Here is a 26,271-nt window from a genome sequence, read left to right as displayed (position 1 = left end):
AAATACTTTTTTAGCCTAATTAGGTGAGATAATGATTTTTTTTTTGCCCTTTTTGGCTGAATTTTGAGGTCTCTGATATCTGCCTTCAAAGGTTAAACAACCAAGAACATCACCTACCCCCCCACCCCTAAAGTCGTTATATGTTCTAATAAAGGGGTTTATAGGTAATAGTCGCTATTCACAGTTATCGGTCAATAGTTGTTCATACTGCTTCCTCGTGTCATATTGTGTGGCTATAAATAAAATCATTGTAAGTTTTTTTAGAGTAAATTACGACAATCTTCTTTAAAAATTGGCATAATTACAAATACATGTTTGTTGCTTGAAAAATTAGAAATATTCCCTAATTTTAACATCCGTTCAACAACGAGCTCATTCCGTTAATATCATGATTTTCTATATTATTATTTTATTTTGTGATAAAATACGATTTCATCCGTACACTTGACCATTTATATAGTTTTGATTTTTTAAACTTTCAAATTTAACAGTATTAGTTCTCAAACTATCATATTTTTAACACTTTTGATCCGATCGTTAGATTTTCGTAGTTAAGTTACATTATTCTCTTCCTCTGCCAAAAATGGCGAAAGAGGAGGAGACAATTCTTCTTGGACTAGAAAGTAGAAAGCAACTATTGACAATTATGTCTCACAAAACATTTGAACTACATCCATTTGTTGTCGCAGCTTTTAAAGTAAAGCCTACCAATTGGCATATCATAAACTACAATTTTTACTCCTATAATACGAAAAATGAGTAAAAAATTTCATGTAAAAAAAATAATAAATTATCCCTTATATTTTAAAAAATAAAGCAAATTACGGCCCCATCAAAGATTAAGATACGAGATAATTTGCTTTTATATTTACAGGAAAATTTTTGTTCATTTCATATATCATAGGAAGGTAAATTGCATTTAAACCAAATTATAATCATTTTTTTTTTTTCCCTCCAATGCTTTTTCCGTCCATAACTACACTTAACGTTTCAATTGGGAGGAAAAGGGAAAGTGAAAGGAAAAGAGGGAGGAAAAGAATAATAGTTTTCCTTCAAGTTGTTTAGTATGATTGAATCGGGATTAAATATCAAATACTTTTCTTGTTTGGTACGAAAAAAACAGATTGAAAAAAAATGACTAATTTTTGTAGTTATACTAAACAATCCTTCTCTTCATTTTGTATTAGAAATAATTGAATTAATATTATACTAATATAATTTTAGTATATCAAAAATTTGAAAAGCTTATTAATGAAAATGTTTATCAAATAAGAAGAAGAATATTTTTTATAAATAAAAATATTTGTCAAAATGAGTATTTTTCATTTATTCTAAATTGTTTAATTCAAATAAAATAAAAATTACTAACAATGTTTTCGTCTAACAAATTCAAATTCAAACATAAATGCTTTTGATGGTACACAAAACAACTTTATATATGATCTCTAGACGCATTGAATAAGGCAAGCATTTCTAGCGATTTTGTTATACTTTCCCTGACAATTGTGTACGGTATTATCAGGGGGAAGGAGAAAAAAATTGGAGGAAAATTATATGTAGATATGTACGGGTAATTGAGTAAATAAAAATAAAAAGTATATTTTTTTGCCTTTTTGGCCTTATAATTCCACTTTTCTGCCCAATTTCAGACGGAACAAATTTGCACTCCGGAAGGGTTTCATATACAACTAATTTTACTTCACCTTCATCTCTTCCTTAAACAAAACACCAAATTATCTCTTATACATTTATTTTTACTTCCACTTCTCTTATACCACACTTTTCTTCCCAATCAAACACCCCAACCAATTTTCATTTCGTTATGCATGCGGAAAGTATGTAAAGGAGATTGAAAGAAATATTAGAATCTAAATAAATTGGGATAAGCATTTCTTAGGGAGTTTCTTTTGAAATACACACCATGAATATGATGTGAGAAGGGAGCAAAAAACTAAAAAGATGTATGTGATATTTTATTCCTGAGACGGAAAATTGTCTTTAGGACTAACGTAGAGGCTAGATCCTTCATGTCAAGGGGATGGGAATATTAATAGGTAAGAACAACTCACAGTGCATGAGTGAAGTGCTACGAAAATGTGATGTTAGGCTGCGGACAATTGTGAATTTTGGTCTTCGAACATTGTCAGTTATGTGCTTTTGGTTTTCAAACAATTTGAGGTTGCAGTTTTTGTTCTTCCATAAGTAAAAAACCATTAAAATTGATGGAATTTTAGTTTGAAGGGGAAAAAACAGTCGCTTTCCTCCCATTTTATGGAAATTCTAAGCCATCGGGCTCTCGGTCAAATCTGAACCAATCATATGATAAGTGCAATATACTTGTCGTGTGATTGGTGTGCAATTCAAGGAAAGTGACCAATCACTTAGCAAGTACGATACACTTAGTCTGTGATTGATCTGGCCCTCATTTTATGGATATTTTCAAATTTTGATGAAGTGCACCTATTTCTCCCATTTTTCAACAACTTTTAAGAGATCAAAGCTGTAACAACTCTTCTCAACTTCCACTACGTACCTTTCATATTTTAAAACTTTCTTAATTTTTTTTTAATTTCTTCAAGTAAATTAACAATTAAAAATTTTATTAATTATGCACATTTATCTAGGTTTATATAATACACACAGTTAGAATTAATCAAAACCCAAAATATGGATGAGAACAATGGGAGCAAAGAAGAGGATCTCAAGGCTAAAATATGGATGGAGAACAAGAAGATGTGGGTGGTGGCTGGCCCTGCTATTTTCACCCGATTCTCGACGTTCGGTATAAATGTCATCAGCCAAGCATTTATAGGCCACATTGACTCCACAGAGCTGGCTGCTTTTGCTTTGATTGCCACTCTTCTTGCAAGATTTGCCAATGGTTTATTGGTATACTACTTCATACCTTCTCTGTTTATCATTCTTGTAGTTCTTGGAATTTGATTTCTTCATATCAAAGTGATCGGGAAATTGCAAGACTGTATGTGAAATGGATGAAGAAATGATAGGAAAAACAAATGCAAAAACACACAATTTTTACGTGATTCGGAATATAATTTCGTGTGATTACAAAAGATGCATTAAGGAAGCTGTAAGTCTAGATTTGGCAACTCACTGTAGAGTTGATATGTGATAATTGGTCGTGGGTGTAACGTTGGGTCAGACTTTACGTTAGTAAATAGTTCTATCTCTTGTGGGGGAATAAGTGCACGTATTATGATTTGATTGTCGGGTGGAGAGCCTATAAGATGTGGATTATAAGGTATATGTAAGATCAAAAACATATCAATTTGAAACGTGAGAGTTGCCTTTTGATGAGGTAAAACATATACTGTGAACATTTCACCTGAAGTTTCTGATTCTGAACCTGCAGCTAGGAGCGGCTAGTGGATTGGAAACTCTATGTGGGCAAGCCTACGGAGCACGACAATACCACATGCTCGGGATATATCTGCAACGATCATGGGTTGTTTTGATTGTAATTACGACGACTGTACTAGTGCCCGTTTATATTTTTGCAGGCCCTATCTTAAAAGCGATAGGACAGGATGAAGTTATTGCGAAAGTGGCGGGGAATATTGCTCTCTGGTTCATTCCTGTGATATACTCCTTTATCCTATCATTCAGCTGCCAAATATTTTTACAAGCACAAAGCAAGAACGTGATCATCACATACTTGGCAGCGTTTTCATTATCGTTTCATGTTATCCTGTCGTGGCTTCTAACAGTTAAGTACAAATTCGGTCTGAAAGGCGCTTTGATATCAACAATTTTGGCATATTGGCTTCCAAACGTGGGGCAATTTATATTCGTTGTCTGTGGAGGATGTCGAGAAACATGGAAAGGTTTCACAACCTTAGCCTTCAAAGATCTTTGGCCGGTTGTCAAGCTTTCTTTATCGTCTGGTGCTATGCTCTGGTAAGGCCTAATCCACCTGAAATGCAGTTCCATGAATTCATTAACTTGGCATCTTTTGGTACTCATATTGTTAACCATTTCATGCAAAGTTATGATCTCTTCAGGTCTGCAATGAGATAATAACATAAAAACATAGCTTTTGAAACAATTACCTATGGATTTTTGGCAGAGGATTGCCATTCGTTAACCTCAATAGTTGTTGTCTTTGGTGACAGTCTCGAACTCTGGTACAATGCCATACTGATTCTTTTGACAGGAAACTTGAAAAACGCAGAGGTTGAACTTGATGCTCTTTCTATCTGGTACTACTCTTTCTGTTCTCTTTAATTTCCTCATCCTTCGTTTATACAGAACTTGAAAATCCTTTCCTTACCTCAGTCTTAGCATCAATGGTTGGGAAATGATGATATCGCTTGGTTTCATGGCCGCAGCAAGGTATTCTTTTCGTACTTACAGTTGTCTTATAGGCCATGAAAGCTAACAAAACTTGATCTTGATCCATGATGTTCCAACTTTATATTGCAGCGTTCGGGTCTCAAATGAGCTAGGAAAAGGGGATTCTAAAGCGGCAAAATTCTCAATTGTGAACATAGTGCTAACTTCTTTTTCCATTGGATTCCTGCTGTTTGTATTTTTCCTGTTATTCCGAGAACATGTAGCCTATATATTCACGAAAGATCATAATGTGGCTGCGGCAGTCGCTCACTTGTCGCCTCTTCTGGCGTTTTCCATACTTTTGAATAGCGTCCAACCAGTTCTTTCTGGTGAGGACTATATTCGATTATTGATCTGATTGATATATTTCTTGTTGCTTCTCCAAAATAACCAAACATCATCAACGAACCAAAATATGTGCCGAAAGAATGTCTAGCTTCTTGCTATATTAAGCACATTGTGATGGAAAGTTTTGATGTGGACAGGTGTTGCTATTGGGGCTGGATGGCAGAGCGTCGTGGTATATGTGAACCTTGCTTGCTATTACTTGATAGGAATTCCCACTGGGGTTTTGCTTGGTTATGTCGTCAAATTACAAGTTGAGGTAAGTTTCCAACACAACAACCTTGCATTCTGGTACTAACATAATGTCTATAGTATTACATCCATGGTAATAAAAATATCAAAAGTAAGCGTAGCAGTATTCTGCAACCAGGACCGAAAAACAAATCAAACCAGTCAATATATGGTTCATAATTGACTCTCAGAAGATTGTTTCAGCCCGACTTGCAAAAAATAACTAGTCCAATTTGAACAATTTTTTCCCCGATAGCTTAACTCCAGCTCCAACTCGAATCGTTGGTTCTTTCATAAGCCTGACGAGTTCATACTTACGAGTTTGTTATTATTCCTTGGCATGAACTAGCATGTTGTTCTGACAGGGTGTTTGGATTGGAATGTTAACTGGGACGTGCATTCAAACTATCATTCTGATGATAATAACAAAAAGAACAAATTGGGAAAAACAGGTGCAGATCCCTTTGATTTTCTTCTCCATTTCCTTTGTCAAGAATCCGTTTATCAAATTAATGTGATCGATCTCTTTAACCCCTTCTTGAGTCTATGCAGGTCACCATTGCTCGTACAAGAGTTAACAAATGGTTTGTGGAAACTGAACCTACTCATAACTCAACAGCTGCTTGATCAACAAATCCTTAATTGTATTTCTAAGGAATGTTACATGGTATTCGTGATTTTTCGAGCCAAAATTTTATATACATGACTTGTTTATGTGAAATACAATGGGGATTATAATGACGCCGACTCCTAATAGCGATTCAAGTGCTTGTTTATATTAATGTTTAGGTTAATTACACTGAGACCCATTTGAAAATGCTAAATTACAGTTTCCTCTAAAGAAGTTTTGAAATTACGCTTACACCCTCTTAGAAAATTCTCGTTTTACTGAACTTTTTTCGTTAGGGTTTGGATGGAAAATATTAACGTAAGCAAAAAAACTTACATAAGTTTTCAATTGTTTCCCTCATTTAACATTACTATGTGAATTTTCGTACTTATAAAGAGATAAATGTAATATAAATATATATATATATATATATATGGAGTGATGTTAACATCATTATACTTTTTTCTTTTATAAGTACAACTAATCACATGAAAATGTTAAATAAGGGGTAAAATTATAAATTTATGCAAAAAATATTTTTTTTTTTTGCTAAAATCAAAATTTTTTGTCCAAAGCCTAATAAAATGGGATTAGGTGTAAATAATGATTTTTCAAAGGGGTGTAAGTATAATTTCAAATTGTTTTAGAGAAATATAATTTTGCAATTTTAGGAAGGTATATATGTAATTAACCCTAAATATTATATAAAAAAGAGATGCAAGAATACAGTAAAATGAGAAACTTTTCGAAATTTAGGGCATAAGTCGTTATTTAATTAATTATTATCTAATGAGTTTGGGCAGCATTAATGAGTTCCGTGTAGTTCTTAATATACTACCAACACTGACATGTGATTCCTATATATATATATTTTACTAAATGTGCGCGACTATAGCATTATTTATATCAGATATTTATATAGCTGTCATCTTATTTTTCTAGTAAAATGCAGTAACATAATATAATATTTCTATAAAATCCTCTAAAATTAAGTGTATTGCAATTTATTAGAAATTTAGTTCTGTATTGACAATTTTGATCTTCTTTACACTATAATAGACTTCATATTTGGTCCTGTAACTATAGGTTTTTAGGACCAAAATTATTGATAAAGGACTAAATTTGCCCAAAAAAAAAGGACCAAATGTGATATGTTCAAGATTAAATTCGTCCAAAAAAATGAGTAAATATATAAATTGAGTAAGTTACAGGACCAAAAATACTAATGACTTAAAGTTATAGGACGAAAAATGTAAATTTAGCCACAAGGCTTTCAGCTGCCAATGCGGCGACAGATTTTTCTATAGCCATATATTTTAACAACAGTAATTTTAGTTTTAATAGATCGAAAAATCCATCTTTGAAGCCCTAGTTTTAATTTTGTTGCACCGAACTGACCAAATAGGCAATCTGGTGGGAGGTTGTGATGAAGAGGAAGTTTTTGTAGGTAATTGTGACGGACAATGTAAGAAAAAACAAAAAATCTCTTTTCGTTGCTATATCTGCCAATTAATTTATATTACATCTGAATTAATGGATTAGAGTTATGAATTTTAATTTTTAATAATATTTTTTTTGAATTTATTTAAATAATTTTGAATTAAAAGATTTTAAATTCTTTAACTATAAATATGAACTATGTATTGATATAAAACTTGTATGCACGTACGTACAGAGGGTGGTTGTGATAGAGAGATAAGTTATCAAAATGACGAATGAAAAATCTTTAATACAGATATAAAAATTTGTTGAAAAATTTATGACCCATGACCAAAAATAGGAAGGCCCAATACACCCACTTGGATAGCTACGGTTTGGCCCAAGCTCACGACCCACAAACCGACCCACGACCCGACCCGACTCGGATTGGTTACTTATTTTATACCTAACCTCATATTCTCTCATATCTCACATCTCTCTATTTCCTCTCTGTGATTCACTTTCCTCTTGCAACGATGGTCTCCTTCCAAAACCAAGCTGATGGTTTATGGAAAGTGATCTCTATCTTCCATCTCCATCTCTTTTCTCGACCCTATAAATAGGAGACTCCTTCTCATATCTTATAACAGTGAACTATTCCGATAAGCTTAATGCAATTCTTTGTGAAATAGAGAGATTGAAGGTCTCAGTAACCGTGTGCTAAGAAGATCTGTGTGATCGAGGGTTATAGCTTTTGTGGCAAGGGCTTTGTGCCAAAACCGTGTGCAACCGTGGGTTTTATCTTAAGGCTGCCGATCTTAGTGATCGTGAGTAAAACCTAAGAAATGGATCTGGCCTTCTGAGCCATCGTTTGATCGATTATTTTCGTTGCTTTATGTTGATGTAATTTTTTACTAATATCTTGTATATTTTTATGTATTATTTTTGCAATAATGTTATGGGCTCTCCACCTAACAAAATTAAAATATGTTTCTCACCAACCATATGTAAATGCATTTATTGGGTTTTTGGCATTTAAAATAAAAGATATATACAATTACATGATAAACATTTGAATTGACAAATTTGGTGAAAAGAAGAAATTTATGGTCCGTTTGATTCAATTGAGATGGAAGGGAGAGGGCCAATGAAAAGGCAAGAGGTAGGAAAATAATAATAGTTTTTTCTTCAAATTGATTAGTATGATTGAAAAGGGAGTAAATTTTAAATATTTCCACTTATTTGGTATGTGAAAAATAGAATAAAAAGAAAATACTGATTTTCATAATTTTACTGACTAACCCTTTCATTTTATATTTAGAAAAATAAATAAGTTAATATTATACTAAAATAATTTTAGTATATTAAAAGTTTAAAACTCTTATTAATAAAAATATTCATCAAACAAGAAAACAAATTATTAATAAAGATATTTATGAAAATGAGTATTGTGCATTTATTCTAAATTATTTAGTTTAAATAAAATAAAATTTACTATCAATGATCTAAGACACGATATTTTTTTCGGTGATTTGATTATCATTTCTTAAAATTATATATGGGGGATTGTACAAAAAATTCGAGTTCCTTTTGGATTTCCTTCTTGATCAATCACAATTGCAACATTATCATCGTATCGTATTATCACATCGTTGTCACATTTAAGTTCTTTACAAGTACATACAATTTGATATTATTAGATGGAAGGAAAAAATAATTAGGGGAAAATTATATATATGGGCAATATAATAATAACGATAAAATTTATTTTTTTGGCCTTATACTTTTACTTTTTCACTCAATTTAGACAGAAAAAAAAAATTGAATTCAGAAGGGATTTCATATATATCTAATTTTACTTTCCCTCCAACCATTTTTCCTAATCCAAAATCAATTTTTTTTCTTGTAGATCTAATTTTTACTTTCACTTTTCTTATACACTCACTTTTTACCTCAATCAATCGACCTTTGGGTAGAATGTTATAGCAACAATAGGCTTGTTAATGATAGGGATGGCAATCGCACCCAATCTTTTGGGGCCCCAATTTGGACCCGCTCCATATGGGACGAGCTTGGTACTCATATTATTGGGTCCAGATCCTAAAATATTGGATCTGGTAGGATCCAGGGCTGGTGACGAATTTTATACCAAACCCATCTCGAGAAGGCCCTGTCTATTTTTTTAATATTTAGTATTATTTATTTATCCATATGTAATTTATTAATAGAGAATTATGATATTATAGGTAAATTTTCAAATAATTTTGCATTTATCCAATTCTATACATGAAATATAAAAAAAATAATTGAATGTATTATTTGTATTATATAATTTATTTTAGATAAAAAAAACTATATTAAATTACCTAAATGTACAATGATATTTAGTATTGCTTATAAAAAAATTAATTGAATGTACTATTTGTATTACATAATTCATTTTAGATAAAACTATGTTAATTTAAATTGATATTAGTTATTGAGAAATTAAAAAATTAGATAAATATTTTGTTTATATTATATAATTCATTGTATATCGAAAATTATGTTAAAGTACAAAATCTAAAATGGTATTATTTATGAACAATAAAAGATTTACCTGATTGCATTCTTTGTATTATATAATTCATTTCAGATCAAAATCTATGTTAAATTACTAAATTTAAAATGATATTATTTAATAAAAAAATAAAAATTTAATTGAGTGTATACTTTTTCTTATACAATTAATTTTAGATTGAAAATTATGTTAAAATATTTAAATTAAACTAATATTATTTATAAATTTAATTGAGTGTATTCTTTTTCTTATACAATTAATTTTAGATTGAAAATTATGTTAAAATATTTAAATTAAACTAATATTATTTATTGAAAAAAAAAACATTAGTTGAATATTTTTTTGTATTATATAATTCATTTTAAATTTAAAAAAATTATATTAAATTACTAAAATTTAAATTAATATTTAATTAATGAAAAAAAATAAAAATTTTAAATAGGGGGGGGGGGGGGGGGCAGGGTAAGTTATGCCCAAATGATTTGGTTTGATTCGAGTCTTGCTCATTGAATCTTCTGTTACTTTTTTTTTTTTTTATGATAAGTTTAAAAAAATAAAATTTCTAATTTTTAAATTTACAAAAATTTCTAATTTTTAAATTTATAAAATTTCTAATTTCTAACATTGAAAAAATTATAAAAAAAGTAATTAGATTAGGTGGGTAAAAGAATTGAAAATTTTATAAAAAGTAATCAACTTAATTCATAAAAATTTAAAAAATAAATAAAATTATAATTTATAATTCACAGGAAAATTTTGGTCATTTTACTACTAAAAAATGAATGAAAATTAATGGATTGAGCTAATTATTATACGATTGTTAGAATCAGGAGGTATTAGTGATAATTTTGAAGCAATAAAAAGGTATTTATAATTATACCAAATTTTAGTAGAACTCGTTGTAATTTATTTTAAAAAACAGAAGAAGAAATGAAAGATGATATACACAATTAAATTATTATTCGAAGGAAGTCATATAATAAGAAGGTAAATGACCAATTAAAATATTTAGAAGCCAATTTATATATACACCAAGAAGAATTATTTACATATATTTACATACATACATACATATATATAATTTATCGTAACTTATATTTTAAAAGAAATAAAATTAAAACTGACAGCAATTATGTCGCTTGACTTAATTGAAGTAATGATACCGAGCAAAAAATTATTATTATCATTAAAATATATTTTTATAGAAAAAATAATTTTAATTTAATATAAAATACAGACGGTATTTGTGTAATTTGATCTAATTTCAAAAAATATTAACGTAATTTACCCAAATTATTAAATAATTCCCTAACAATTTAATTAATTTATTTTTTTGTATGCAATATTAATATAATTATTAATTTTATATTAACTAAAAATTATTTTTTCTTATAAAAATACATTGTCATTAACATTGACAAAAACATTTAATTATGTAGTGGTGGGGTGACTTCTAATTATCAACTTCAAGAAGGAAATGCTTAGGGATTAGATTGTGGTGCTTTAATTTTTTTTTTTAAATAAAAAATGGCACCGTGATTTTAAAAAAGAATTTTTTTTTTTAAAAACTGAACGCCATGCCGCTTAAATGTTTAAAACAATCTAAGAAATCCACCTATTTCTGCAAATATTTTTTTTTCAACAATATTTAAATAATTCTCCCGAATTCGTATTGTTCGTTCTAATTTCATATGAGTCTCATTGTGTTTTTTTTTTTCTTAAAAGGTGTATTGCTCAAGACATCTTGGAACTTATAATCACTCAAACTCCTCGCCGCAAGTTCGCAACCGATGTAAGATGCGTGACTACATCATCAATCCATCCGGACGAGAGATTTGGAACAAACGCATGGTTTCATTCCACAAATGACGGCAAATGATGCTACATGCTATTAGAGATTGTTGTATCGTTGCATGAGGTATTGTCCAATTTAATTTTATTAAAAAAAAATCTTGATACTTATAAGCCACTTGCCTACATCAATTATTATATAGGTAAATATTATTTTCTAGTGCTTTCATGTAAATAAATCTCATACCTTATGTACATATTTTTTTCTAGTACTTAATAATTCAGTCACCTCGTCCAATTTAAATATCAGATAACTTTTTGCTAAAAAATTTCAAGTATTTAGAGGGGACACTTTTCTGTCCAATTTAAAATTTACAATTGAGAATTATAATTAATTAAAAAAAAAAGACACATTTAAGTCCAAATCTCGACGAGAAAAACCTTTATGCACCCTATAATTGGGGGATCAAAATAGCATTTTTCTCGCGTACACACTAGCTATGCCTTGCAGCCTAACAACCAAATACCCCCACCCACCCGGGGGGTGGAGGGGTACTATCCTATTTCAAAATTTTGCCTGACTTTGTATTGTGGAGATGTGGTAAAATCTGAGCCAGACTTGCTACCAAACTCCAGACAGGCACAGCATTTAACACTCTTGGAAGCATGCAACTGTTCTGTGATGTCATTAATGTGAGTAAAGTGTGTACACCGTAGATGGGGCCAAGAAAGTTGAGTGTAAATCCCAACCACCTTGCAAGAATCGACAAAATTTGCAAGAACTGAAAACTGAAAACCCCTTCAGACATCACTTCCCTTTTTATAAGTTCATCCCACCAATAAACTGCAACTCCCAGAACAGACTTTCACTGCAGAGACTTCTCTAAACCATTAGGTATCTCTCCCTTTCTCTCCCTCTCTCTCTCTCTCTCTATTTATCTATTTATATATAACGATGATTGAATTAAAACAGAATTAAATTTGGTTTTGTTAAGTTCAACAAACGAATTTTTGTCGCTATCGACTAACGAGTAGTTTGATTGTGTTTTTGGGTTCCTAATCTTGAGGCATAATGCTCTGTGTCTGATTATTACTATCTGAAGTCTGCTGGTTTTACTGTTTTCTTTCCTTATTACTACATACAGTTTTTCATTGATGGTGGAGATTTATGTCAGTCTTTTTTCTTTACTGGACTGGTTGCAGTGAGTGAAAAGTTCAAATTATGTTTTCATCTACATTTCAGACAACTTTGTTTCATTGTAATTCAAGAAAAGTTAACCCCCTATTCAGGACATATGGACAAGAAGCCTGCATGTACAAATTATGTCTATTTTGTTATACATGTTTCACAATACATTGACACAAGATGGTCAAATAAGCTGAAAGGAAAACATCATAAGTTCAAAGGGAAGTTCATCTGTTTCTGCTCTCATTCATTGTCATACAGCCATGGAAAATGAAGTTCAGGAGAGGCTGCTAGCTTCAGGAACAGATCAGGAGGGTGATTTGAAGGGAAGAGTTTACGAAGAATCGAAGAAGATATGGAGGGTTGCGTTGCCCGGTGTTATATCAAGAGTTACTTCTTTCGGTACCGTGGTGGTGACACAATCTTTTCTTGGTCACATAAGTGCGGTGGATCTTGCTGGTTATGCGCTTGTTCAAAGCTTGGGCGTGCGGTTTGTGAACGGAGTTCTGGTAATGCAAATCCTTCATAACCTTTTGTTGAGGATTTCTTTGATGCTGTTAGTGCAATATAAGATGTTCCATACTTTTCCTGGAGTTTGGACGACAAGCGTTTAATTAAGGATTGTCTGTTTTATCCAGTCTTTGTTGTCTTCTTTCTTACTCTTGTTATTCGTTCTGCAGATAGGAATGTCTAGTGCAACCGAGACTCTTTGCGGCCAAGCATTTGGGGCGAAGCAGTACCATATGATGGGAATTTTCTTGCAACGGTCGTGGTTGGTTGATCTTGCCACATTAACCATCTTACTACCTCTTTTCTTCTTCGGAACTTCCATCTTTAAGCTGCTTGGCGAGGAAGCGGGTATTGCAGAGTCGGCAGGATATATATCTCTATGGTTCATTCCCTTCTGCTACTCGCTCGTCTTTAGCTTGACAATCCAAATGTATCTACAAGCACAGCAGAAGAACTTGATAGTTGCTTACCTATCAGTTCTGCAATTTGTAGTCCATATTCCTTTGTCTTGGGCTTTTGTCTACCTTCTCGAGTGGGGGGTTGCTGGAGCTATGGCGGCGCTAAATATATCGGCATGGATTGTGGTAGTCGGAGAATTCATTTACATATTTGGGGGCTGGTGCTCCAACTCATGGAAGGGATTTAGTCTGGCTGCATTGAAGGACATACCTCCGGTGGTGAAACTCTCGATATCTTCTGGTCTGATGGTTTGGTAAATCCTTTTACCCGTTCTTGTTTACCCTGCAAAACTTGTACATCCATTATTTGCTAACTGTTTTGATTGTTTTATAGCTTGGAGCTGTGGTACTATGCCATTCTAATATTAGTAGCAGGATACATGAAAAATGCAGAGGTTGCCATATCTGCCTTCTCTGTTTGGTAAGGTTCATTATACGGTCGTCCTGTTTTCCGTCACTATACTATGAGAACGGCGACTAACAATAGAATTTGCAGCCTTAACATCAACGGATGGGAATTCATGGTATGCTTAGGCATTCTTGGTGCTGCATGGTATGTGTTTATTAGCTATACTTATCATCCGCTGCATCCCTTTGTTATACATCATCGATATTATTCGTAACTTTTGTCTCATTTACTTGGACATTAGTGTGCGGGTTGCAAACGAGCTAGGAAGAGGCGACGCTAAAGCTGTAAAATTTGCAATCAAAGTCCTCCTCTCCACGTCGGTCCTAATCGGACTATTGTGCTGGATTCTTTGCATAGTCTTCGGCAATAAAATAGGATACCTATTTAGCAGTGACGAAGATGTTGCAAAGACGGTGGCGGATCTCTCTCTTCTACTTGCTTTCTCGATGCTGTTCAACAGCATTTATCCGGTGTTCTCAGGTTATCTTTTTTCCTTTTTCTTGCGGCATTCCTTTTGAGCTTCGCAAAGCGTCTGCATGCTTCATGCTGAGATAATGATCTGCATATATTTTCTTTCCTTCCTTTCTGATTTGCTTTTCCTCACATCAGGTGTAGCAGTCGGAGCAGGTCTGCAAGCAACGGTAGCGATTGTCAACTTCGTTTGCTTCTATTTGATAGGATTACCAATTGGACTTGTGCTAGCATACGTCACTCATCTTCAAGTGAAGGTAACACCCGAGTTCCATGGCTTTCATTTCAGGAGGGGTTAGGCATTTTTCTTGGGAGGAAACTTGATAATATTCCAAGAAACTGATGCTGATTTCACAGGGACTATGGATTGGAATGCTCTGTGGCGTCATCACCGAGACGCTTGCCCTCAGCTTCCTGATGTGGAGAACGAACTGGGATGAAGAGGTACTTTTCCTTCGCCCTCAAAATTACATTCCAAAACTGAAATTTAACAAACAACATCGATAAAAAAATGAACAAAATACATCATCCTGTTAACAAAATGTCACAATTACACTAAATAGGTGCTAAAAGCATCAGCACGCCTAAAACGGTGGTACCTGAAATCCCCGGAGGAAGCTGGCCAGAAGTCTGATCAAGCTTGAGTTGCAGAACTACTGCCAAAAAGCAGCAAAATATGATCGCCCTCTGACATATTGTTTGACACGAAAGCGTTATTAAGGATTCGAGGGATCAGATTTCAGTCTATGTTCCTCTTTTGAGGTTTCTTGATCAAGGTTTCTGAGACGGATGGTTTCGTACTTAAGATATTAGTTAAAACCTCGTATCGATTTTTGTTTTGCAAGCCTAAAAGGGGGACCAGTTCTCCTTCAGACAGCAAAGGTTGCTGTAGGTTGTGAGCTGCCACTATTTGACTGTAATAGGAGCTCCAAGAACAGTGTTGCTTGTTACTCTTGATTCATTAGTTATTAATGTTTTGATCAGCTTAGGACAGATGTTGAGAAGATGGTTTTTGATATGAACTATGTATGCACCCTTTAAGAGCTCTTGTTACAAGCGGATTGAATTTTTTACTGCAAATTCGTAATGCATCTTATGTTACAGATAATATATATAGTATGAAGTGCTCTGTTATGGATAGAAGGAAATCATGATTCAATTAATCTTGGTACAATCATGTATTTTTTATATTTGTTGGTAAATGTTTTTTATCCCTTTTGTGGATTTTGATATGTATAACTTACAAACTCAAAAGGTAGTTAAGTACTATAGTATGTTTGAAACAAAGAATTGCTTGGAGAGAGAGACAAAGAGTTGTATAAGAATATTTTTTTTTTACAAAAAATAAAATAAAAAACTGTTGTTTGTTGTAGTTTATACAGTCAGAGGTTGTATAGTTGTTCTGCAAGTGATTGTTTTGAATAAAATAAGCTGAAAATTTGCACAAAACACAGTTGTGCAGAGCTGAATGTCTGTATAAGTATTTCGACGATCAAGTTAGAGTGATATGGATCGAATGTTAGGCCATATTTAAGGATATTTTGTAATCAGCCCGCATCATATTGAGATTATTAAAATCCTACTATATTTAACGAAAAAAATATAAGGACCTCCCGAGAAAAATAAAGTATCAATTACACCTCTTATGATATAAAAAAATTAAAAAAAAAATCCCGAGATGAGAGTTGGTGATACATGCACGCCGACTGCGGCTATGAGTCTAGAAAATGCTAATTATATTTGGATTAAAGGTATTTTTAGTCCTCTAATTATATTTTTTATTTTAGTCTTTTAATTTTTTAGAATTTAAAAACGGTGTAAAATTCAGAATACCTCTTGACAATTTTTTTAAAATTGCTGAAAATAGCACATGTTGCTCACGTGCGGATTTTAAATTGAGAGAAGAAATATAATTGGCTGAAAGTTTTATGACATAGCTTTAAAAAAAATGATGTGGCATCCAATGCCATGTCACTCACTCTTCCCCAATTTCATGCATCACCGCCGCCGGCATTACTCTCAGACCTCCACCAGCAACCATCACTCTCTTTCTCCCTCTCATTTGCGCGAGGAGCACATCTAACCACCACCACTAGTTGCCTGAGGACGCCTGGCCCCCAACTCACACACTCTCTTACTCTCTAACATTTGGTTAGTAAATTGGGGGGTTTTTTAGTTTGTCTGCAAATTGAGAGTTTTGTGGTTTTTCTGGTTAATTTTTGGAACGTGTTTCTGTAATTTCGTTGAATTTCTATAAACTTTGGATCATTTCTATTGTTTTTATGAATTTTATAAATTCTTTATAGTATATGAATTTTCTTGAATTTTCTGTAATTTGTGAAAATTTTATGAGATTATCTGGATTTTATGATAGAGTGATGGTAAGCAGATTAGGGATTCAGGAAGGAGAATTGGGAAGGGAATTAGGAACCGGGGAAGAGGGGGGCGACGTGGCATCGGATGCCACCTCACCATTTTCTAAAGCCATGTCATGACAGTGATGGTGGCTGATGGAGGTATGGGAGCCGGGGGCGGCGGAGGGGCAAAGGGGTAAGCAGATTAGGGCTTTACTGGGGAGGAAATTAGGAACCGGGGAAGAGGGGTGACATGGCATTGGATGCCACATCACCATTTTCTAAAGCCATGTCATGAAAGCAATAGCCAGTTATATTTCTTCCCCAATTTAATAACAGCACGTGACAAATATGTGCCTTTTTCCAGCCACTTTAAAAAAATCCGGGAAAAAGTGTCCTAAAATGGAGCAAATTAAAAACTTACAAGACCTTTTTGCGACACTAGAAAGTTAAAGGACTAGGAAATGGGTATAATTAGAGGACAAAAAATGCTTTTTAATCCATTATATTCTTGATAGTGCTCTCTAAATGCATTGTTCATCTCCTACAACCACTTATAGAAAATTGTACCAGATGAAGATGCCCGTCTTAGTCCAATCACCTGATTAAGTTGAGAATAAAAGTTAGCAAATTAGCTCTTGCTGTTAAGCATATGTGCATAAACTGATGTATATTAGATCTAATAGGTAGCTTGTATTAGAATGTTTATATTCTTTCGCATTTTCCTTTCTAGGTATCTAGCTTGTGTGCTTTCTCCCAATCTTTTTACTGCATGAGGTTTGAAACATGATCCTGTATGGTTGTAGCATATGAGTCAACAAGGAAAGCATAGAATACTAATGGTGTCCGACTTTTTCTACCCCAACTTTGGTGGAGTAGAGAATCACATTTATTTTCTGTCACAGTGCTTGATAAAGCTCGGCCACAAGGTTGGTAAATTCACATTATTTTTCAATTGGCGTTTTCCATTTTTTTTTCTCTCCAATCCTCAAATTTGTTGCTTCTGACAGAAGTCAAATTTGGAGTTCTGCCAAAGCAACCCAAGCCTTTAGTTTCATGTTCTAAAAGGAAGTATTACAAACAGAATAAATGTGACTTCTACTGTCGCCAGGTGGTTGTTATGACCCATGCTTATAATAATCGTTCAGGAGTGCGATACATGACTGGTGGATTGAAAGTTTATTATGTTCCATGGAAACCATTTCTGATGCAGAACACATTGCCTACATTCTATGCAACACTCCCAATTGTAAGAACCATTTTGATCCGAGAAAGGATATCTATAGTGCATGGGCATCAAGCCTTTTCAACTCTATGTCACGAAGCTCTAATGCATGCTCGTACAATGGGATACAAAGTTGTATTTACTGATCATTCCCTTTATGGTTTTGCTGACGTGGGGAGCATTCATATGAACAAGGTTTTGCAATTTACTCTAGCAGATGTGAGCCAAGCTATATGTGTTTCTCATACGAGTAAGGAAAATACAGTTTTGAGGTCTGGACTGCCACCTGAAAAGGTTTTTGTTATTCCAAATGCTGTTGACACGGCTATGTTCAAGCCTGCTCCAAAGCGACTCAGCAGTGATGAAATCGTAATTGTTGTGATAAGTCGGTTGGTTTACCGGAAAGGAGCAGATCTCCTTGTTGAAGTCATCCCTGAAGTATGCAGTCTACATCCAAATGTGAGTGTCTTTTTCCCCCCTTCCTGTTTAGGATGTTTCCTGACTTCGAAATGAGAATACTTGGCCTCGTTCCTCATGATTTGTTATATTAATACATCTGAGAAGTAGATTTGGCTTTCAAAATCGTGGTGACTCGTCGGTACTGAACATCTTGTATCATTCCTATTTGTCGTAAATATCCCTAATAAGCTTCATCATTGAAGGTGTAAATTCTCCAGAACATTGTCTGTATAGGCAAATGTGTGTGCCCTGTCTATGCATGCGACTCTTTTATTGTTTATCTCATGCTGATGCATTATTAAGGTACGTTTCATTATTGGTGGAGATGGACCTAAACGAGTGAGGTTGGAAGAGATGAGGGAGAAGCACTCTCTTCAAGATCGAGTTGATATGTTGGGTGCTGTTCCACATGCTAAAGTACAGTCAGTTTTGGTGACTGGACATATTTTCTTAAACAGGTCTGTTACTTTTTCCTATTTTTAGTTTGATTAAGATAATGCAAATATCTGTCTTCCTCCTGTCTGTTTTCTACTTTATGGAAACAATATAATTATTTGCAAGTGTTAATACAAAAATTCTTATATCACCTTATGCTTGGTTCGAAAATGTCTCTAGAGGGAATGAAGAAGTGAATTTATACCGACCATTTGTCTATAACTTTAGCAGCCATTAGAAATATGGGAATATAAAATCAACAGAACTAGTCCTTTAGACACTTTAACAATCCGTTTGACTAGCTGCTTCTGGTGGAGGGTTGTCTATGTTAGTTGCAATATTGTGAAACTATCTCATCTTGTAATGAAAAGATTCCAAAAAACTGAAGAAAAAGCATCCTGGAAGATTTTAGTCTGGAGGTTATATATAAATTTGCAACTGAATCTGATTACCCAAATCTTAGAAAATAAAGTCCTTTAAAGCTAAAAGATAAAATTAGGAAAACACAAGAATTTATTTTATGCTTCAGCTGTAGATATAGCTAATCTGATCAAAATTCCTCATCTTAAAAGTGACATATACAGAAATGTTTGAACAATGATTCTTTTGTTGAGTTTAGAAATTCTGAGGCTTAATAAAGGGGTTTACTAGGAGTTTACATGATAATAATTGGTGTTTATTCAGACCAGTAAGCAAAAAATGAATGTATCATGACATCACTTTTGGACTGTGTGATATCCTAAGAAGGTCTTCCGGGAATTTTTAGGACTTTTGGATGGTTGACTTTAAGGTTGACAGAGTAGGCTATTGGTGGTGGTTTTGCCAATCTGAAGAACTATTTGGAGGTCTACGAAGTGGGCAAGCATCTAGATTAGAGGAAAACGAAAGAAAAAGAAGACGTTATGCTCTCAACTAGAGTTCACATTTCTGCTCCTAGAAAATGCTACTTGTTGATTAGGGAACAATCATATGGCCCTAAAAGTACCCTCTCTCTCCAACTGAGACTTGCCTTCGTCAGCCACACTACAGCATTAGTTAGGATTATAAATAAATAAATTTTTCGCTTCTGTACAAATAATGTCTGCTTGTTGTGCATATCCATTTAACTTTGCATCTGACTCGAGGACTAAAAATTGTAATGACCTGTTTATGCCTCTCTGTAATCGGCCACCAGTTTCCTTTACCTGATTCGTGTCCGTTCTTGACAGTTCCTTAACAGAAGCATTTTGTATAGCCATATTGGAAGCTGCTAGTTGTGGATTATTGACTGTCAGTACACGCGTGGGTGGTGTCCCAGAGGCATGCTCATACGACATTTTCACTTTGCTTGCTAATTTGATATCATCTGCCTATAGTGCTATTATTGAGTAGGGATGAGATTTCCAGTATTGCTGGCTTCAACATTGTAGAAATGTGGATTTCAGGTTTCTGACAATTTCACCTTTGTTGGATAGGTTCTTCCAGATGATATGATTGTTCTTGCAGAGCCAGATCCTACTGACATGGTAACGGCAATCACAAAGGCAATAGACTTGCTTCCCCAGATTGATCCACAAGCAATGCACAATCGTGTGAGTTCTCCGACACAATTTTTTTACAATTGATGATAAAATTTGTTTGCAATCATCAGAAAATCGTTTTACATGTCATATTCTGTGGCCTGGGTGCCCCTTGATGGAGGAATTCACTGGAGTTACTAGTGATACTTTCAAACTCCAGCTCCATTTCAGTCCTTTTCTCTCTATAAATAAAAATCAACATCCTTCATATTAATTTACCATCAACCATCAGAAATCCTTAAAGTAGACGCCAAGAGGTTTTGATCGTAAGACTGGCTTGTGAAGTTCGTCATACTTTAACATATGTACCCTGTGTTAGACATAATGAGGATTGAAGAATTTGCTACAAGCTTGGGAAAATTGAACGTAGTGAGATGTTGCAAACCCTTTATCTGGGGTGATAACAACTGTATCATATTGAACCTTCTACTTTCTGGGGTTATAATTATGTCTAGTGCATGCCCTTAAAGGATTGAAATTACCTGTCGCATTGATTACCATGTATTTAACTTGAGACTGACACCTGATCAAGAGCATGTTAGTGCGATGATGTGTACTACCCATAGTCTCCTATTAACCGGCCTAAGCTGCAAAGGCTTGAGCCATGCTTTTATATGGGGCATAGTTCCTCATAAAGATATGCTTATCAAATAAATATAACCTTATTGACTTTGCTGAACCATTCTCGGCAGATGAAGAAACTCTATAGTTGGCATGATGTTGCAAAAAGGACAGAGATCGTATATGACCGGGCTTTCAAATGTTCCAATCAGAATCTCTTAGAACATTTACCGAGGTATGCCTATGAAAACTTATATACTACCACTCATACTTAAAAGAGACTCTTAACTTTGCAGATAAAAAATCAAGCATGTCATGCATCTTCATGAAATGTTCCCTGGAGATATATATCTCTATGTATGTATGTATAATATGAAGGACGACACAAAATCTTGAGCAATCATTGCAGAAAGGAATATATGCTTTATTCAACTCCTTTTTGTTGTTACCGATGCTTGATATTTGATTTTATAATGTAGACTAGTTCATGAACAGCTTCTTGGTCCTTTAAGCAAATCATCCCAGCTGTTCATTCCACTGACAAAATTGAATTGGTTTTGTACACTGATTAATTTTTTCTTACTTTGAGGATTCGAATTCCTCCTCCGTAAATCATAATTCAGAGAATCAAGATGCTATCCACTTTGATACTACCCATGTGGAATTGTGAACCAGTGGATTATAAATTTTTACATTGAATTGACATCATCAAATCCAACAGCTCACAACCCCACTTAAGCATTATAACCCGAGTAGGTAGTATGAAATGTCCCAATAATTTATCCTTTCAGAATATAAGAGTTAGTTTACAAAATGATATAAAATGCTCATTTCCAATTCAAATTTCTCATGTTTGGGTTGGTTGATTCTTGGCTTATAGTTTATGGAGGTTGACTATTTGCTTATTACTTTAAGCAGCTTCATTGTTTCATTATTAAACTTTAGAATATTACGTATGCGCAATGCATGATGGCTTAAATTTATAGTAGTAGCTGGATTAGTTGTGATGGTTATAGCTAATGCTAACGTCGGACCATTTCTAGGTACCTCTCTTGTGGTGCTTGGGCAGGCAAACTCTTTTGCATGGTCATGATCATTAATTTTTTGTTCTGGGGTTTCTTGCAACTGTGGCAGGTATTCATTTCTTGCAACCAAATTCGTACAACTTCAATACTTTAGCTATTTATGACTTACTCATCTAACTTAAAACAATTATTCTCAACTCTTAAAAGCCTGACAAGGACATCGAGGTCGTGCCTGATATTGATCTCACGAGCTCTCAAAGTGGAGAGCATGTAGAGGGCCCCTGTGCGAATGATAGTTAGAAATCGATGCTCGCCTAAACACTCAGGTTCATTATTTTGGAAAAGAACGATATCCTTTTCGAGCCATACATCGTCTTCTTTTTACATTTTTAGAATCTCAACTATGCAGTCAATTTGTATTTATATGGCGTTGATATACTCTTTATATAATTCAATATTGATTTTCAAATGATTCATATCGTTGTTTTATGCCTGCGCACTCATCCTTACGCAATATAGTTGCAAGTTTATTATTACTTGGATCACTTTAAATGTGCTAAATTAGTACACAGCAATGCCAATGGTGGGTGGTCGCGCCTATCAGTGAGCTGTTTGATTTGGTTCTGTTTGTCATAAGAAAGTAGCTACGACAAGTATTGATTGTAGTATGAATTTTTTCAGAAAGTACATGAACAAATTTTTAGTTTACATGAGAAAAGATACGTGAACTGATACTAAATTTTTATATAAATTGTATCGGGGAAATTGAAAAATGATTTTAAAAGTCAGTATTGGTAGATAAAACCTACCCATAATTTAATATTCTGTCAAAATTTCAACATTAGTAAGTGTATTCCTTCTCCAATCATGTCGACAATATTACCTCTAGTTTCTCTCTCAAAAATATCATATGAAAGTGATATCGAACACATGAAACATTTTATATAGGGATAACAACACTTATTTTTTTTTTTGAGTTTTTGTATAATTATACATAGATCTCTTATGATTTGACAAATTATATCTAGTACTCATGAAGTTTGCTTTCGTTTAGCAAATAAGTTTTTTTATTAGTCAAAATTCACTAAATTTACTGATATAAACAAAAAAAAGTCGAATGAAAAATTGATATTTACCCTTAATTGATTTATTACTAATTTATTGTAAGTCAAATAATTTTTTTCGGACTAAACTATCCTTATAACGGTGAAGATACTCTTCACATGCATTAATGCGTAAAAACGTATGAGGGTAATTTGATTACAAAAAATTTATTCGACCTATAATAAATCAGTAATAAGCCATTTGAGAGTAAATATAATTTTTTTTTTATTTTTATTTTTTTGTTAATATTAGTAAATTTTGTTAATTTTAACTAACATACGGACTTATTTGTTAGACGAAAGCAAACTTCATAGATGCTAAATATAATTTTTCAAACCATAGTGAATATATGTTCAAAAACCAAATCTCACGAAAAGGGAGTGTAGTTATCCCTTTCGTTTATAGAAAATTTGAATCATTTGTTTATGTTTTTATTTTTAGTTTCAGTTTTCAAGTACAAAATTGTGTTGTCAATTTTGTTTAGATTTTCGTGTAAAATGGAAATGTGATTGAATTAATCAGTGAGATTACGTTTTATAGTGAAATGTGGTGATGCTAGATCAATATATATCACAGTTCAATAATCTTAAATAAGAATATATATAATAAATATATTTTTATTTTAATTACTATTTTAAAAATCGTATTATATCTATACTAATATATATATATATATAAGGTTTTTTCTCTCACAAATGGCGATTATGACACTGCAACATTAATTATTGTTATGCCGATAATATTCTTAAGTTGATTTTCTTATATTTTTCTTTTGTTGTTTTTTTTTCTTTCTTTTTTTTTTCCTTGAAAATGTTATGTGTTCATTTATATATATTAATTTATTATTCATAATATATTTTAAAATGTGAAATATTATTTATTATACATATGCCGGGACAGCGTGCCATAATGACTAGTTATTTAAAATGAAAACCAACCAATGGTTCTCTCTCTCCTACATACCATATAAGGTAGACAGGTTAGTTTTTAATCTAATTTGCCACATATATTTATTCTATAAATATTAAATAATTAATTACATTAACTTTTCATTAATTATTCTTTCTCATCATTATTTTTTTACATTTTGTAGTCCATCCATTTATATTAAATTCTTAATTATTTTTAATTATAAGTTACTTTCTATTTTAAATTACTTTTTATAATATAAATGATTTAAAATAAAAATCTTTCACAATTTTTAAGACCAGATTTTGTCCTGATATCAATTAATAGATACCCTGTAATATTTTCATTTATCTTCTAGAGAAGTTATTTTTTAATAAAAAAAAATATAATTATTTTCTTTCTATCATTTGAGTTATTTTTTTTAATCCTTCTTTCATTTTATTATAGTTATGACTATTTTATCATATTTTATTTTTTTTATATGCGTATTTACTTATTATTAGTTTTATTTAAGAGGTTCTATAGGAAAAAAAAATTATAATGTTTGATATCAATGATGAGTAAAATAGTATTTTTAAATTAATGATTTACAAATTCTTTATATTACAAAATTTATATTTATCTATTCAAATGTTATTGACTCAATTAGATTTAGGATTTATTTAAATTAATAACTTTTGTGAGTGAAGTGATAATCACATATATATGTCTTTTTTCAATTTACTTATTTTTAAAGATTTTTTTGCTTATTTATTTATTGGGTAAATTTTATTCTATATTTTAAATTACATATTTAGAATTAATATATTCAAAATTATTTTTATAAGTCTGCTTTTTAGTGAATAACTTGTAAAATTTAGAAGAAAATTTATGTCTCACTTGAATTTCATATTCACATAATTTATAGTACCATTTTAATTTATTTTTCTAATGTAAACTGTATAAAGAGATTTTTCTATTTTAATATATTTCTTAGAAAATATAGAAGATCACTTTTTTGATAATATAAATTTAAATTAATAAATATGACTCATCAAAATAATGATATCAATTGATACCAAATTAAGTTCAAATGATTTTAATGGGTTTAGATTTTTATAGGAATATCAGAAGAGAAAAATATATCTCATTTGAAATTCAAGTTGGTATTTATAATATTTCTAATTTATTTCTCTAGAGTAATTTGAATAAGAGAATATTTATTTAGTTAGGTTTTCTCAAAAAAAAAAATAGAAATACTTTTTTTATAATATAAAATAAAATTAATAATACGACTTAAATTAATTTTATGCAAAAAATTTATCACCGTACAACAACGCATAGGGCAAATGCTTTGGGGTGCTTATGATGCAATTTCGATTTTTTTAAACTTATTTTCAATCGAATTGCCATTGGCAGTTTTATAAAATAATTTTTTAAATTACTATTTTTAAAAGCAAAACTAAAGGTGCGATTTTGTGCCGTTTCAAGCGGTTGGGCGGTTTTAATATTTATAAGAAAAATAAGACGTTGAAACTAACAAAAATCAAGAAATGAAACAAGTGTTTGTATGTAGCAAGCAATAAAAATCAAAATTATGCACCATAGACACTAACACTTTCCACAACTTAAGTAGATTAAAATATAAAATCATATATATCAATCCAACAATGGAACACTTAATCCAACAAAGACCAATAGTCGACAGAGATAAAAGGCAGAAAGACAGAATTTAACAAAATTGAGTTTTTTTAATGTGGATCTTTGATAACATATGAGTTTTGGGATATGTAATTCGAATATGAAATTCTTCTAAAAAATTAATTATCGAATTTTATATATACATAATTCAAAAAGTTTATTATATATTAAGCGACACCGTTCGATTTTTTACGGTTTTTTTAAGTCTTAAATTAAAACTAAATCAATAATGCGGTTCGATTTTCCTCTAAATTTAAAATTACGATTTAAACAATAAATTATGAAAAACAATTGGATTCAATTTGAACCAGATGATTTTGGGCGAATTTCTTTATCACCCCTATAAATGCTAGTTGAAAAGCGAAAATGAACACACAACCAAAACATGAAGAAAGTTCTGACCATTCTTTCTGCCCCGTAATTACTTCCGCAATGAATGTGTTTCGGGCACGAAACCTGCCTATCACTGTCCCCTTGCTACGTTGGATCGCTCAACACCTCTTTGATATTATCATAAATGCCATGTTCCATCGTTTCTCACACAAAAGATGGACAGTGATTTGTTACCTTTAGGAATGGCAAAAGGATATATCACTCAACCCTGCAAACATAATATA

The 26,271-nt window shown here is 32.3% G+C and overlaps 3 protein-coding genes across 5 annotated transcripts; all 3 read left to right on the top strand.

Moving 5' to 3' along the window:
* The first annotated feature begins 2,652 nt into the window (after nt 1-2,652).
* LOC105155764 (protein DETOXIFICATION 21-like) lies at nt 2,653-5,556 on the top strand. The gene is made up of 8 exons (XM_088878011.1): nt 2,653-2,889; nt 3,374-3,918; nt 4,134-4,220; nt 4,297-4,353; nt 4,444-4,682; nt 4,839-4,957; nt 5,295-5,381; nt 5,482-5,556. Exons 1-8 carry the CDS (start codon nt 2,668-2,670, stop codon nt 5,554-5,556), a joined length of 1,431 nt encoding a protein of 476 aa, XP_088734137.1. The 5' UTR covers nt 2,653-2,667.
* Nucleotides 5,557-12,047: 6,491 nt separating this feature from the next.
* LOC105155763 (protein DETOXIFICATION 24) lies at nt 12,048-15,423 on the top strand. The gene is made up of 9 exons (XM_011071708.3): nt 12,048-12,204; nt 12,757-13,004; nt 13,176-13,717; nt 13,798-13,884; nt 13,960-14,016; nt 14,114-14,352; nt 14,482-14,600; nt 14,701-14,787; nt 14,907-15,423. The coding sequence occupies exons 2-9, from the start codon at nt 12,759-12,761 to the stop codon at nt 14,985-14,987; spliced, it is 1,458 nt and encodes a 485-aa protein (XP_011070010.1). The 5' UTR covers nt 12,048-12,204; nt 12,757-12,758; the 3' UTR covers nt 14,988-15,423.
* An 857-nt stretch (nt 15,424-16,280) lies between these two features.
* Nucleotides 16,281-22,437, top strand: LOC105155762 (phosphatidylinositol N-acetylglucosaminyltransferase subunit A). Of its 3 annotated transcripts, none has more exons than XM_011071707.3 (9): nt 16,281-16,494; nt 17,504-17,626; nt 17,809-18,381; nt 18,685-18,839; nt 20,025-20,115; nt 20,271-20,387; nt 21,068-21,171; nt 21,980-22,070; nt 22,169-22,437. In XM_011071707.3, exons 2-9 carry the CDS (start codon nt 17,507-17,509, stop codon nt 22,259-22,261), a joined length of 1,344 nt encoding a protein of 447 aa, XP_011070009.1. In that variant the 5' UTR covers nt 16,281-16,494; nt 17,504-17,506; the 3' UTR covers nt 22,262-22,437. The 3 variants fall into 3 exon arrangements, with proteins under 3 accessions (XP_011070009.1, XP_088731839.1, XP_088731840.1); XM_088875713.1 differs by having other exon boundaries at nt 17,431-17,626; XM_088875714.1 differs by lacking the exon at nt 16,281-16,494 and having other exon boundaries at nt 17,498-17,626; nt 17,708-18,381.
* The last annotated feature ends 3,834 nt before the right edge of the window (nt 22,438-26,271 follow it).

Source organism: Sesamum indicum, linkage group LG2 (genome assembly GCF_026168435.1).
Source record: "Sesamum indicum cultivar Baizhima isolate 11 linkage group LG2, ASM2616843v1, whole genome shotgun sequence".
In the NCBI taxonomy this organism is placed as follows: Eukaryota; Viridiplantae; Streptophyta; class Magnoliopsida; order Lamiales; family Pedaliaceae; genus Sesamum; species Sesamum indicum.
Note: the sequence above shows the minus strand (reverse complement) of the source record. Positions and strands in the feature narration are given on the sequence as shown.

Bases quoted from the DNA above. Each gene is read 5' to 3' on its own strand.
- LOC105155762 (XM_011071707.3), top strand. From the start codon at position 17,507: ATGAGTCAACAAGGAAAGCATAGAATACTAATGGTGTCCGACTTTTTC. The intron at 21,172-21,979 runs GTATGCCTATGA...GACCATTTCTAG, and splicing joins CTCTTAGAACATTTACCGAG to GTACCTCTCTTGTGGTGCTT. The intron at 22,071-22,168 runs GTATTCATTTCT...AACTCTTAAAAG, and splicing joins GTTTCTTGCAACTGTGGCAG to CCTGACAAGGACATCGAGGT.
- LOC105155763 (XM_011071708.3), top strand. From the start codon at position 12,759: ATGGAAAATGAAGTTCAGGAGAGGCTGCTAGCTTCAGGAACAGATCAG. The intron at 14,353-14,481 runs GTTATCTTTTTT...TCCTCACATCAG, and splicing joins CATTTATCCGGTGTTCTCAG to GTGTAGCAGTCGGAGCAGGT. The intron at 14,601-14,700 runs GTAACACCCGAG...CTGATTTCACAG, and splicing joins TCACTCATCTTCAAGTGAAG to GGACTATGGATTGGAATGCT.
- LOC105155764 (XM_088878011.1), top strand. From the start codon at position 2,668: ATGGATGAGAACAATGGGAGCAAAGAAGAGGATCTCAAGGCTAAAATA. The intron at 4,221-4,296 runs GTACTACTCTTT...TCCTTACCTCAG, and splicing joins CTTGATGCTCTTTCTATCTG to TCTTAGCATCAATGGTTGGG. The intron at 5,382-5,481 runs GTGCAGATCCCT...GAGTCTATGCAG, and splicing joins GAACAAATTGGGAAAAACAG to GTCACCATTGCTCGTACAAG.